This window comes from Hypanus sabinus, chromosome 15, assembly GCF_030144855.1.
Source record: "Hypanus sabinus isolate sHypSab1 chromosome 15, sHypSab1.hap1, whole genome shotgun sequence".
In the NCBI taxonomy this organism is placed as follows: Eukaryota; Metazoa; Chordata; class Chondrichthyes; order Myliobatiformes; family Dasyatidae; genus Hypanus; species Hypanus sabinus.
In genome coordinates, this window is record NC_082720.1 from 75735763 (window position 1) to 75751345 (window position 15583).

The 15583-nt window shown below is 39.2% G+C and overlaps 1 protein-coding gene across 1 annotated transcript in view; it reads left to right on the plus strand.

Moving 5' to 3' along the window:
- Window positions 1–15583, plus strand: part of LOC132405597 (teneurin-2-like) — a 1448984-nt gene that overhangs the window by 1409194 nt on the left and 24207 nt on the right. The window contains exon 22 of the mRNA XM_059990528.1: window positions 14422–14654. Coding sequence (XP_059846511.1) covers window positions 14422–14654 — 233 coding nt within the window. The remainder of the gene's footprint in view (window positions 1–14421; window positions 14655–15583) is intronic.

Genomic DNA, 15583 nt, shown 5'->3' on the forward strand with positions numbered 1-15583 from the left:
CAGCAGACGGAACATTCCAGATCAACTCACTTCCACAAACTCTAGTTTGGCCACAGCAGTAATTCCAACTTATCAAACACAATATTCAGTGAACAATCAAATCAAACAGCAGCTGCAGTAATTTAAAACAATGGATACTCAGAAGCATAGGTTCATTGTCCCTGGACTCTCTCCTCCAACTAAGATGTCTATTGCATTGAAATTATATTTATGTTTCGTCTTATAATGTTTAATAAGTGATTTTCAATTCATATGTTTTTCCCCAAAAGAGTTAATTTCAGGATAATTCTAGATGCCTATCCATCAGGAAATTCAACTTTGTGTTCTGCTTCATTGCTGGCAACTAACTAGTATCTTATCTCTGCTAACAAAATTATGAAGGGAAAAACTGATATGTCAAATAGCATGTAGAAAATTGGCTTCACTATAATTGCAAGAGTCTCAATTCCCTTCACAATTCTTCATTCATCCAGTTTTCTGCAAATCATAAAGAGATTCACCACGTACCAAATTCCTGAGAAACATAAGTAATTTAAATTTTAAAAAATCATTGTGCTGTTTTCTAGAGCTTCTACTGAATTAAAGTTCACTTTCAAATTATTTCATTTTAAATTAAAATTTTAAATTACGGTAGGTTAACTTCCTTTGCAGTCAGCCATGAGATCCAGTGCTAGTGAAACAAAATATCAAAAAAAGCTCATTGAATTTCCTACACCTCCCCACAGTTTTCACGCACCATAGGCTGGAATACATTCAGGGCTGTAACATATTTGTGCTTAATATTTTGCAATAACTCACACATAGTTACATTCATCCACCATCTCTATGCTAAATGAATTATATTTGATTCTGATTGATGTTCAATGTTCAGCATTTTTTAAAACCTTCCCAATGCCTTGCCCCTCCCTGTCCCTGTAACATTTATTTAGCCTGTTAGCACTTCGTCTCTCTTTAATTGTCCTGCTACTCTCTAATGCCATTTTCTCCTTTAACATTTCTTAAAAACATCCCACTTTTACTATCAGTCATTTCATTTTGATTAATCTTCAGTTTTCATTGATGCACCTGTGAAACAGCTTGGATAGAGTTCCTCCAGAACTTTGTGTGTTTTGATTTTACTACATTGTCTGTGAAACATATATGCACCCTATTAGTGGTGGTGGTGGTGGTGTTCAAACACTAAAAGTTCTTTTTTTTGCCATATCCTTATCTTTTCATATTCATTCACCAAACTCACAGATCATCCCTCTACGAAGAATAATGGTAATGATTTACTCAGTAAATAGTGATAGGAGGGTCAGTAGATAGATAGACTCCTAGTGTTATGATGTGGATATTCCTGCTGTAGCCATTGTTGCTCTGTGAATATCAGTGATAGATTATTGTAGTTAATGCAGTCCAGTTTAAGCACTATTTATTGTGACACAAACATAAACAATATCTTCCTTTTCTTATATTCCCTTTCCTAAGTACTGTGATGGCCAAGGTAAATTCATGCCCTTCCTCCCTCAGGGATTTCCCTTTGAGTGAAATTCTTCTCACAATTCAGATCACAATTATTTTCATTATGTACGCCCCCAGATTAGTCCTGACAAACATTAGGAAGACATTATGAAATTTGACAGTCAAAATGCCTCAGAAGGAAAGGCTATGAAATGAAAAGACGATGTGGTAATCCAACCCATTGATGAATCAATGTATAATGCTCCGGAGTAGAGTGTGTGCTTGCAATTCACCTTCAGCCAACCTGTTCTGATCTCAACAATGCCATTAGGGTGGATGCTGAGTTGCAAGCAGGTGCTTCCCTGCAGGAAGTAAGGAAAAGGTGAAGTTCCATTCTTGTCTGGTGATGCACACATGTAGTTTCTCACAGGTGGTCAAGGGGCATAATTGGCAGTAGTCGTGGAGTGAGCTGCCACACGTTGCAGACATTATGCTGAGCAGGAAGCCAAATATAGCTTGCCAGCTCGCTCAAATGGAATTCTATGATTCTTGATATCTTGGTTGCAGAATTTCCTTTTCTTTCCACAAATAAGGAATTGCCTCATCGCTTTTAGTTCAGCCAGATATCCTCACTTTTATTCCAGCATGCTATTTATTACAAATGTATAAGTAAATTTATCTAACATCCTGTCTATTACAAATGTATTGGTAATTTATAGCTTAACAAAAGAGAAAGTTTCAAAGTTTAATGCATGCATAAGCAATAAGAAGCCTGCTGAATTGCTGCTCAGAGGGGGCGAAGATTCCTAACAAGGAAAGGTCACATTCAGATAGTTTTGAATAGTAGACATTGCATGTCACTGCACGAATGTCTGCACTCATTTTAGGCTTTCTGTACTTGGAAATTGTATGAGCTTATTAACTGCTGAAGCAGTGGACTGAATGTCAATACATAAATAAGATGTTCTCAGCTACTAGAACTGAGAGAAAACAAATTTGTTGGTTACCAATGTTGGGTAATTTTTGTTCTCATTTTATTATTTTTATATCACTTTTTTTTGTTAGCTGTTCAAACATGTCTTGCATTGAGTGTTGGAACAACCTAAAATCTCCAATATCTACATTTCAATTCATTACTGCTATTTGCATCCCTCTGCACAAAAGATAATGCTAACAATTTGATTTACTGAATTATGTGGCTTTAATATTTAACATATCAGAAACATTCACACTCTTTATAGTCAAGTAGGAAAAAAATATTTAAAATTTGTACCATACCAATTTCATTGATAATATGATTAGGCCCACAAACATATTGTTGGCTGTAATGCTGATATCGATCTCAATTTTAATTTTTAGTAACTTTTTTTCCCATCACGTCTGTCAGTGTTTAAGAGCTTCAGCAATCATTTAATAAACTAATGATGTAATAATGTATGTCTCAGATAATTTTTGCCTGTTCCTCTTTCTCTTTTGCTGTCTTTCCACAAAGAAATAAAGATTTTAGACATAGGTAAGCCAATCACTTTAACCTGTCTTCTTGAGAGAGAATATCTTGTCTCATTTCTTTGTCCTATTACTGTTCCATCTGCGTTAGACAGAGGTAATTCTGTGAATAAGTACTATCAGTGGTTAGAAGTTGCCAGTGGTGTATGTCCTTGTGTTTAGTTTATAGTCTACTAGCACAAGAGGGGAAGAGGGAAAAAACTCTGGGCTGTATCTGTGACAATTTTTCTGTAGCTTTAGAGTAGAAAAGGCAAAGTTAACGCCACCTTTTGGAACAATATTATGTCTTCAAAACATTATCAAAACCAAGGATTTCAAGCCCTATTCCAGGAACTGAGTCAGCTGTTTTGAAACTGAAGGCTGTTGCTTTTTTTCATGTGACGTCAAACCAATAGCCCACCTCACCTTTCTGGTGGATGTGAAAGATACCAGGACATTATTCAAATGGGGAGGTTCTGCACTTCACTAGTCCAAACTTCATATCTGATAAAGGCCACATAAGATCACTTTTTTTTTTATACCACTCTCCAACTAGATCATTCAGTTCTTTTCCAATCACAGCCTCTCTGACACCCGCATCCTGTACTGACATTAAGGCTCATAGCTTTACACTCATTCCAGATTCCTTACTTGATCTCTATTGATCCCTATTAGGAATCAACCTCAACCTGCCCCCTTTGTGTCACCAACACCATAAACTAGCCCCATGCAATTTGAAGGCTCAGCAGTGCTAAAGTACAGCCATTAATTTTAAAGAGTTGTTCAGTCATATGCAGTACCTTAGGCCTTGTGTGCCACTGAAAAACTGCACCAAAACTATAAAGGAGACCTCTTTGGCCTCCACAAAAAACACAATTTGTGTGCCCCATAAAGGTGCCATTCAATTTTCATTACATCTTTAGATAAGATGTTATTATCTTTATCGTAACATTTCCTTGACTGTTGAGTTCATCTAATCCCTCATCTCCATCTTTGAAATCCCACTTCCTATTATATTTATAAAGGCACTTCACTTTAGCATCTCCTTCAGTACATCTTCACCACCAGTCCCATAAGCCTAACAATGCCAGCTTAAATGGATCTGGCATACATTTGGTTATGCCATTTGTGAACTGATCTTGCTGAACCAAACAAAACTTTTTACTTACCAGAATGTCATTATACCAGGATTATTGTAGAATAAAATGGTAACCTAAACCATCTTTGCTCTCCTTAACAGCAGCTTCTTGAACATCCTTTCCTGTTCCTTTGCCATTTATCTCTAGCAGAAAGCGTAAAGGTTGCACAGACATATTTGTCACTATGGAGAGACCTCAATTAGCTTCCTCCTTCCCTTAGTTGATTTGGCTAAACTTACTCTCAAATTTCCATCATCACCCATATCCTGAAATTGCCTCTCAGTCAAGTGTCTCTCCTGCCTCCCATCTTATCTTATGCAAGCTCAAATTAACTGTGAGTCCCTCAACACTAACTTCACTGAAGAGTTTTCAACTCACTTTCCTTTCCTGGGTTTGATGGAGGACCAATAGAAGAGTTCTCTCTTCATACATTCCCATCAGGTCTTCCTTCATTGCTCATCAACTCTCTGTCTACCAAGCCTCCAACAGCTCTTTCCTTGCTAAAGTGCATGTTGTCCCCAATACCATGCCTACATTTACTCTGGTATGAATCCTTCAAATCAGCTTTTGTTACAGTACTGAGTCAACAAGAATAAGCACTACTTGTGTTTCTCTGTCTCCATTAACCTTGCAAAATGTCCCAAGGCAGCATTATCAAGCAAAATCTGACACTGAGCCATATAAGCAAATATTAGTATGATTTGCCGAAGCCTTTGGCAACAAAAAAAGAGGTTTTAAAGAGTGTTTTTAAGAAAGATTGTGTTTTGGAGATTTTGGGGAAGCATTTCAGATTTTGGCAGTTTGATTGCACTGGACCAGCAGTGGTCTGATTAAAATCAAGGTGGCCAAATGATCAGAACTAGAGGAGAGCAGGCAACTCAGTTTGTTGAATGCTAGGCCAATCATTTTATGTCTGGAAGTTAAGAGGCCATGGAAGAAACTGAAAACCAGGGTGAGAATTTTCAAGTGAAGGTTTTTAAAAACATCTACACAATATATATGGCAATCATCATTTTTCATGTGCTCTATGTAACTGTAATTAAATTCCATTATCCCTCCTTATGCTTCTTGGACCTGCCTGCAGACTTTTAAACCATCCTCCTCACCTAATCTCAGTCTTATCTATTGAGCCGTAATTCTCTGCCTGCCTCCCAAGGATCTATCTGTAGCCCCATTTTTATTCTCACATATATACCATCCCACAGGAAAATTATTTGAAGCGACAGCATGAGATCTGTTCATTTATGCACTTATGCACGTCAAAAATTTAACATCCATTCACTTTTGCATTTGAGAAGATATTCTTGAGCTGCTGAAGTCCATTCAGTGAATGTATTCACACAATGCTTTTGGAGTTGCACTTTCTAGATTTCAACTCCAGTATAAGCATAAAAATATACTTCCAGGGCAAGACAGCGAGCAACTTGTAGGACAGTGTTCGGTTAGCGGTGTTCAATGCTCTTGCTGCGCTTACCAATTGTAGTTGCTGAATGAGTTTTGGAAGAGTGGTTGAAATCTTAGCATCTTACAGAAGGTAAACACAGCACCCACATTACACTGATGACGGAAGGAGCTAATGTTCATCTGGCTAATGCAGGCTGCTCTGTCCCAGATGGTGTTGTGCTTCCTAAGTATTGTTGGAGAGGGAACCATCGAGTCTGGGGAGGAGTATTTCATCACATCCTCGACATTTTGTTTGTATGCTGTGAAAGTTTGAAGGTAGCCACTAGCCACCAGACTTATAAGACCATAAGATATAAGATATAGGAGTAGAAGTAGGCCATTCGGCCCATTGAATCTGCTCTGCCATTCAATCATGGCTGATCCAATTCTTCCAGTCATCCCAACTCCCCTCCCTTCTCCCCATACCCTTTGATGCCCTGGCTAATCAGGAACCTATCTATCTCTGCCTTAAATGCACCCAATGACTTGGCCTCCACAGCCACTTGTAGCAACATATTCCACAGGTTTACCACCCTCTGACTAATATAATTTCTTCACATCTCTATTTTAAATGGATGTACTTCAATCCTGAAGTTGTGCTCTCTTGTCCTGGACTCCCCTAGCATGGGAAATAACTTTGCCATATCTAATCTGTTCAGGCCTTTTAACATTCAGAATATTTCTATGAGATCCCCCCTTATTCTCCTGAACTCCAGGGAATACAGCCCAAGAGCTGCCAGATGCAGTAACCCTTTCATTCCTGGAAACATTCCTGTGAATCTTCTCTGAACCCTCTCCAATGTCAGTATATCCTTTCTAAAATAAGAAGCCCAAAACTGCACACAACACTCCAAGTTTGGTCTCCCAAACCCTTTGCATCTCTATGTTTTGGCTTTCCTCTAAATAATAGTCTGCCCATTTATTTCTTCCACCAAAGTGCATGACCATATACTTTCCAACATTGTATTTCATTTGCCACTTCTTTGCCCATTCCCCTAAACTATCAAAGTCTCTCTGCAGGCTCGCTGTTTCCTCAACATTACCCAGTCCTCCACCTATCTTTGTATCATCGGCAAATTTAGCCATAAATCCATTAATCCCATTGTCCAAATCATTGACATACATCATGAAAAAACAGTGGTCCCAACAGCGACCCCTGTGGAACTCCACTGGTAACCGGGAGCCAGTCAGAATAGGATCCCTTTATTCCCACTCTCTGCTTTCAGCTGATCAGCCGATGCTCCACCCATGCTAGTAACTTCCCTGTAACTCCATTGGCTCTTATCTTGCTAAGCAACCTCATGCGTGGCACGTGGTCAAAGGCCTTCTGAAAATCCAAGTACAGTCAGCCCTCCTTATCCACGGATTCCGTATGCACAGATTCAACCAACCGCGGATCGGGAAAACCCGGGAAGTTCTCTCTCCAGCACTCGTTGCTTGAGCATGTACAGACTATTTTTTCTTGTCATTATTCCCTAAACAATATAACAACTATTTACATAGCATTTACCTTGTATTAGGTATTAGAAGTAATTTAGAAATTACTTAAAAGTACAGGCAGTCCCTGGGTTATGAATGAGTTCCATTCCTGAGTCCGTCTTTAAGTCGGATTTGAAGTTGGAACAGGTACATTTGGTATTCTTTAGCGTCAGTTAGTCAAACGTTTTTCTTAATATATAATACATATCTTACCTTTCTATGCATATAAATCACTTAAGAAACACATGTATTTCAATAATTAAACCACTGCATTGCTTAGTAATAATTGTAGTTTTCATCGGGGCAGGGTCTTTCACATTCTCCATTAAAATTGTTCTGATCGTTGACCGACTGTAGCCTAACGCTTTTCCAATGACCGATGGCGTTTCACCTCTTTCCAATCACTTTATTACTTCAACCTTATTTTCAAACACAATCGTGATTATTTTCGTGAACAGAAACACTGCGGATTTAGAGCTGCGATGCCAGGTCCTGATGTCCACCGCACGGAGACATGTTAAATAAAGTCTGGGGTTCCGCTGGGTCCTAAAGACCACCGCACTGATACATGTTAAATAAGGGACTTGAGCATCCGCGAATTTTGGTATACGCGGGGGGGTCCTGGAACCAATCCCCCGCGGATAAGGAGGGCTGACTGTACACCACATCCACTGCATCTCCTTTGTCTCCCCTGCTTGTAACTTCCTCAAAAAATTGCAGTAGGTTAGTCAGGCAGGATTTTCCTTTCTGGCTTTGGCCTATCTTGTCATGTGCCTCCAGGTACTCCGTAATCTCATCCGTAACTATCGATTCCAGCAACTTTTCAACTACTGATGTTAGGCTAGCAGGTCTATAGTTTCCTTTTTGCTGCCTCCCATCCTCCTTAAATAGCAGAGTAACATCTGCAATTTTCCAGTCATCCACTACAATGCCAGAATCTTATTGATTCTTGAAAGGTCGTTGTTAATGCCTCTGCAATCTCTCCATCTACTTTCTTCAGAACCCGATGGTGCATTCCATCAGGTCCAGGAGATTTATCCACCCTCAGACCATTAAGCTTCCTGAGCACCTTCTCAGTCATCATTTTCACTTCACATACTTCACTTCCGACACTCTTGAATGTCCGGTATACTGCAGATGTCTTCCACTGTGAAGACTGATGCAAAATACACTTTCAGTTCCTCTGCCATTGCTACGTCTCTCATTACAATATCTCCACCATCATTTTCTATTGGTCCTATATCTATCCTCAACTCTCTTTTACCCTTTACATACTTAAAAAAGCTTTTAATATCTTCTTCAATATTAATCGCCAGCTTCCTTTCATAATCCATCTTTTCCTTCCTAATGACCTTTTTAGTTTCCTTCTGCAAGTTTTTTAAACTTCTCAATCCTCCATCTTGCCACTATGTTTGGCTTCATTGTATGCCCTCTTTTGCTCTTGCTTCGGCTCTGACTTAACTTGTCAGCCATGATAGTATCCTTCTTCCATTCAAAAATTTCTTCTTATTTGGAATATATCTGTCTTGCACTTCCCTCATTTTTCACAAAAACTCCAGCCATTTCCGCTCTGCTGTCCCCCCCGCTAGTGTCCCTTTCCAGTCAACCCTAACCAGTTCCCCTCTCATGCCATTGTAATTTCATTTATTCCACTGAAATACTGACACATTGGAATATATTTTCTCCTTCACAAAGTTCAAAGTGAACTCGATCATATTGTGATCACTGTTCCCTAAGAGTTCCTTAATCTTAAGCTCTTTTATCACCTCTGGATCATTGCCCAATCCTGCACAGCCAATCCCCAAGTGGGCTCAACAACAAGCTGTTCTAAAAAGCCATCCCTTAGACATTCTGCATATTCTCTCTCTTTTGGTCCAGTACTGACCTGGTTTTCCCAATCCACTTTCATCTTAAAATCCCCAACAATTATCATGACATTGTCTTTCTGACACGTCTTTTCTATCTCCTGCTGTAATTTGTAATCCACATCCCGGCTGCTGTTTGGAGACCTGCCATTAGGGTCCTTTTACCCTTGCCATTTTTTAACTCAACCCATAGAGACCCTACACTTTCAGATCCTATGTCATCCCTTTCTAATGATTTAATATTTTTTAATCACAGGGCTACGCCACCCACTCTTCCTACTAGCCTATCTTTCTGATACACTGTATATCTTTGGATGTTCAGCTCCCAATGGCAGCTGTCCTTCAGCCAAGTTTCAGAGATGGCCACGACTTCATACTTGCCAATCTGTAGCTGAATTTCAAGATCGTCCATTTTATTTCTTATGCTGCAAGCATTCAAGTATAATACTTTCAGCCCAGTATTTGTTGCTTTCTGTTTTAACCCCACCAGACCTCCATTGCCCTGTAACTCATCCCACTGGCTGTGATAATGCCTTATCTCCTGCCTGTCTTTTCTATCATCTCTGTTGCACGCTACCTTTGATTTAGCTCTGTTTTCCCCTTCCTCAGCCCTATCACTCCAGTTCCCATCCCCCTGCCAAATTAGTTTATACCCTCTATTAAACCTGCCTGCTAGGATATTGGACCCAGTTGGGTTCAGGTGTTACCTGTTCTTTTTGTACAGGCCCAGAAGGGGCCCCAGTGATCCAGAAACCCGAAGCTCTGCCCCTTACACCAGTCTCTCAGCCACGCATTAATATTCCTGATCATGCTATTCTTGTGCTTGTTAGCACATGGCACAGGCAGCAATCCTGAGATTACCTCCCTGGAGGCCCTGCTTTTCGGCTTCCTGCCCAACTCCCTGAATTCTCTCTTCAGGACCTCCTCCTTTTTCCCACCTATGTCATTGGTAACAATTTGCACCAAGGCTTCTGGCTGTTAGCCCTCTCCCTTCAGCTGCTGCATTCATGTGACTTGGTTCTTTATATTTCTGGATGACACTCAAACTCCTCACAATATCCGAGGGAGAAGGAGTCAATTTTAGAAAACCTAGCATATTTATTTTTCAATATAGTCCCCTCTTACATTTTCACACTTAGTCCAGTGGTCATGGAGCATACGGATCCCTTCTTTGTAGAAGTGGTCCACAGCAGGGGTGATTGATAATTTCATGGCCTACGGTAGAAGGAGTCAATTTTTAAAAACCTAGCACATTCATGTTTCCTACATTTACACACTTAGTCCTGCGGTCGTGGAGCATACGGATCCCTTCTTTGTAGAAGTCGGCATCATCTACTATAGGCCACGAACTTATCAATCACCCCTCGTAGGTGGCTAGGGCCCAGGCAAGATGAATTTAGTTTATCATCAGGGAAGTTTTCAGACTTTCTGTTGTTGAAAATAATCTTTTCCTGGTACTTGTGTGCAATGGATTTTTTGTTTCAGTTTCCCTATGTTCAATGGCAATACTGAGCTCCTCCTCTTCACCTGAAGCCTCTATTTTATCAATATTGTTTACTTATCCAATGAGAAGCAAAGCACTCTGGGAAGAGAATCTCTTCCCTTGCTACAAACTCCTTACATCTCCACAGCAATAAGGAGAGATGATAAAAGACCAAACCTTTGCATGATTATTGATCCTAAGATGAAAATCAGTTCATTTGTATTATTCCTCTCTGCATCGTCACCTAATTCTACTCGAATCTCAATTTATCTGGTTCAGAACCACACACCGATAGTTTGTCACCTCTAGGCTTGACTGTTTCAGGTGAATCCTGGTCTACTTGCCTGCTTTACCCTTTTGGAACTTGAGACTGGAAACATGCTGCAGCAATTCTCTGCAAAAGATGGAAACCCAAGCAACACACAAAATGATGAAGGGATTCAGCCTAAAATGTCGACTGTTTATTCTTTTCCATAGGCGCTGCCTGACCTGCTCATTTCCTCCAGCATCTTGTGTGTGTATTGCAGCAATTCTGTTTGTCTCTGTTCAGTGTTGAGCATTGCCTCCTGGGTATGCAATGCTACCACTTTAAAATTCTCAGCCTGGTTTTCAAGAATCTCTGACCTTGTTCCTCCTAAATTAGTATGATCCAGCTCATCAGTCCTCTGAGATATGTGTACTCCTCTAATTTCTGTTTCCTGGGTATCTCTGAAATTAACTGTATAGCGCACAGAACAATTTTTCAGGTACAAAGGAGCCGGCCTTTGTAATTTCTTCCCAAAATCTCTCTACATGTCTTCCTTCCTTTAAGAATTCTATTAAACTTGTTGAACAAGCTTTTACTCATTGGACCTATTATTAGCATGGATAGCTCAGTGTCAAACTTTGCTTTGCTTTTTTATTTATTAATCAGCAACACCAAAATGAGTTGGTTAATTATTTATCCCATTGCTGTTTGCGAGGCTTTGCTGCATGCCTGTTGACTATTTATTTTACCTACAAGCATCAAAAGTAATTCATTGGCTGTTTTGTGTTTTGCAAAATGAATCTGAATAGACTTATATAAGCTCATTTTTCTTCCTTTGTTATTATTAAGTAATTATTGACTGAACTCATTTAGCCAGGCCAAATACCCTTTTCTTCCATTTCACCGTCAATTCTATTAAATCCTTCATCCATTTAGAATCAGATAATGTCACTGAACAAAAAGAGACAATTGGTTAATCACATTAGTATTATAAAACTTCGGAATGTCCTAATGTTGTGAAAGATGCATGTTTTTAATGTATGTCTCTCCTCTTGTTTCTTCTTTATTTTTCTACAATGATTTCCAAACCCACTCTCCCAGTTACTCTTTGTGTTTCCTCTCATTAGGGTTGGAAAGCAATAAATCTCTAGGCTATAATTATTAACCTTCCATGGTACTGTCTACTTGCACCTAACAATTCCTCCCTTTGTGCTCTAGAATTAAAGTTACTAATGTTGCTCAGTTTTATGAAAAAAAACAAACTTGGATTCCTGCACAAGCTACTAGTTCAAATAGTAATCAGATGTGATGTTGTGAAAATCAGAAAAAATGTAGATATTACTGTGGGGTGGCACAGCAGTATAGAGGTTAGCACAATGCTTTACAGTACCAGCGACCCAGATTTAATTCCTGCTGCCTGTAAGGAGTTTGTATGTTTTCCCTGTGACTGCATAGGTTTCTGCTGGGTGTTCTGGTTGTTAGGTTAATTGGCCATTGTGATTTGGCCCTTGATTAGGCTAGGGTTAAGCTGTGGATTGCTGCTGGCGCAGCTTGGAGGACTGGAAAGGCCGATTCTGTGCTGATTCTCAATAAATAAATAAAAATACTGGAATCACTAACACAAAACAGAAAGTGCTGGAGATACTCACTAAGTTCTGCATCACCTGAGGAGGAGAGAGACAAAGTTAATATCTCAGGTCAATGAAATCATATCGCATGAATAGTTTTGATGATTGATTGGTCACCTGAAGCATTAAGTTTGGTTCTCTCTCCAAAGAATGCTACCTGACTTGCTCAGTATTTCCAACACGTTCTGTTTCTGACGATGTCATGGACCCCAATTTGTACATGAGGAGGAGGCTGCTGAGTCTTGCAGGGTGTTCTCTTGCCAGTTCAGTCAGACTAGTGGGATTAAATTCAAACCTTGGATTTTCAGCTCTGTGCCTAAGAGCAACCACCTCTCTACCTGATTTAAAGATGCCCTTAAGCATTGTTAAATGCTTGACTGAGCTGGAAATCAACCAAACTGTCTTTGATTGGTCTATTTTATTTAATAGAGTATAGAGCAATAGCCCATCTGATTTATCAGTGTTAGGCAGAGAGGAGGTGATCCGTGAGTATTCCAGGTTATATTGAGTTAGTTGCTCTCAACTCTGGCAGCATTAATTTTATTCCACAACCTCAGATCAAATCCTATTTCGAATCACTGTCAAGCGACCACTTGCTTGAACTGTTTCAGCTCTGGGCGCTTGTAGAATCAGATTTAGCTTTTTTGGTCCTCTGATTAAATAGCCAATACTCACAGTAAATCCAGATTGTTCCTGAATAATGGGCATTTAGTTTGGAGACTGGAAAATGGCTGATATTGCTGGTAAATTACTCTGGCAAGGCTTCCATTACATCTGGAGCGATGAAGGAAGAGGCAAGATAAGCGGTGAGGAAATAAACAAAACGCAGAATTCCTAGTGCTACATGGAGGAGTGTGTTGCCATGTTAAAAGTATATTCTTAGAATGTATCTATGGGGAGGTCACATAGACATATTTATTTACTAGTTGTGATTAACCGATAGTACTTACCCATAGAGCTACTGTCTCTATTACAATATTTATAAATGAATATCAATTCTATTATTTTATTGAACTAATTATATTGTTTAGTCTTTTGAATGCAATTTTTATAAAATTGGCACCATGCCATTATGGAGTGAAATATTGTGAATATAACTTTGAGATTTTATTACAAAATCGTTCTTCCATCTGCAAGAATGTTAAATATACAGAGGATTATAAATGGCCAATAATAGAAAATGTGGCAAGTCTTTTAATTAGACTCCTTGAATAAAACTTATATCTGCAACAGTATTGATATATCATCATTTGTTTTCTTGAGACATTATTTATGCTTCATTATTTGTGTAACACATGGAGAGTACTGAAGCAAGAAGACCTCTATGAAAATGGTGAAAAAAATTAAAGGAACAGGCAATTGCCAGTAAAAAAAAATCAATTCAGAATGTTCAAATAAGGAGAATAAAGGACATAGTGATATGGTGAGGGATTTGGTGTCTAAACTGCGTATTCATTATGTCAACTATGTAACAACCTGTAGAATCTGTTCTTATGAAGATAATAGGTTCCACAATTACTTTAAAGAAAAACTGTAATATTAGTTGTACTAATGGCCTTCCCATTTTTAAGACTTGATTGTTGGTCATTCCAGCTCAATTGCTTCAAATCAAAAACTAGTTTCAAATCATAAATGAGCGCAAATCAGAATTTCAGATCTAAACTCAATTTAAATAGAATTTGGTTTCTCGCTGAGATCTTCAATCTCGTTTAAAAGTGTATTAGATCTTGTTGTGAAAATGGCATGTCATAATGAAATTATCAGAGAGATACATAAATTATATTGCCTCAAATTTGGGTCATAACTTAAGCTAGTACTCAAACTTTGATCTATGTGTTTAGAATTTTGTTGGGAGATTAAGGTGTCAGAACCACAGAACCATGCCTGTGGAGGACAGCCTGATGTATGAAATAGACAGATACTCATCAAGTTATTGTGGGCACAACTTCTTAAATCAAATAAAACTGATGTTAATTTTCATAATGGATTTATTCATAGAGCATAGGATGGCTAATATAAAAACTGAGATTTAATGTTGTACAGTAAAGGGTGTTATCCTGATATTGTACTATTGGAAGAAAGTAGGATGTGCCACAGTATTTCCTGGATATGCATTTAAAGCTATTTTCCCCAAATTGTTGCTGCAGATGTGCTTTTACCTTTGGAAATAGAATCACAACCTAATTTATGCTTTCCTTTCATTTTAAAGCAACAACCCTGCCCATAAATACTTCATGGCAGTAGATCCTGTCACAGGGGCATTGTATGTGTCGGACACAAATAGTCGTCAGATCATCCGTGTTAAATCTCTTGATGGAGCAAGGGATCTTGCTTCCAACTCAGAGGTGGTAGCAGGGACTGGAGAACAGTGCTTGCCTTTTGATGAAGCCAGATGCGGAGATGGGGGGAAGGCAGTCGAGGCTACGCTGATGAGCCCCAGAGGTATGTCATTTAAAAGAGTCTTCTCTGTGTCGTTGTCCACTTACCTTCTTTCTGTCAGTGCTTTATCTGAAAGTAATGTTGTTACTTATACTGTGATGTGAGTGTCATTGACAAGAGCATGCACAAAACTTTAAATTTGACTCTTTTTGGAAGAACACTTTAAACAAATGCTGTTTGCCTGTGCATAGAACTACACGGTCTAATGGGGGTGCTCATCTGCAGTTTCTCCTGACTGCTGGCAAGGCCACAATTTTAATGTCATTCTTGCTAGTCAATCAGTCCAGCGGTAATGTTTGAATTAATTAATTAATTGCCCGTTACACCGCTGGTGTTTAGGGCAGCAATAAAGATCCTCCAATTCTGATTGTCCTTGGCCACATAGAAGGAATCTTTTTTGCTGTTTCAGTAACGATTTTCTTTTGACCAGTCAGGGTTGTTAGCTCTGAGCTGAACCCCTGAACTTACAGGACCAGTGACCACTCTTAGTCTGGCCTCTTACCTTTTGACCTGTTTAGCATGGATGACTCTACCCAGAGCCTACGCACAAGGCACTGACTCCAGCCAACATAGGTTTCTGGGCCATCGAGGAATGCCAGCCTCCAAACCCCACGACAAGGAGGAACCCCATCCTCCTGGAGGAATGTTTGAAAGGCAGCAATTAAACAGTCAGTTTCACCCTGAAAAATAACAAGCTTACAACACAATTATGTGCTCAGCACTTGGGTTCTGAGATTTGTCTCAAGACATTCATCTGTTTCAAGGGGATATAAGGGAGAAGACGGCAAAACAGAATTTGAGAAATAATTAATTTAATAAGAGTCTGCCTTTCACAAGGTCTGCTGAAAATAGACAACAAGTTAATATAGAATAGAACCAGTGAATATTGGAAACACTCAGCCAGTCAAGCAACCTCTGTGGAAAGAGACACA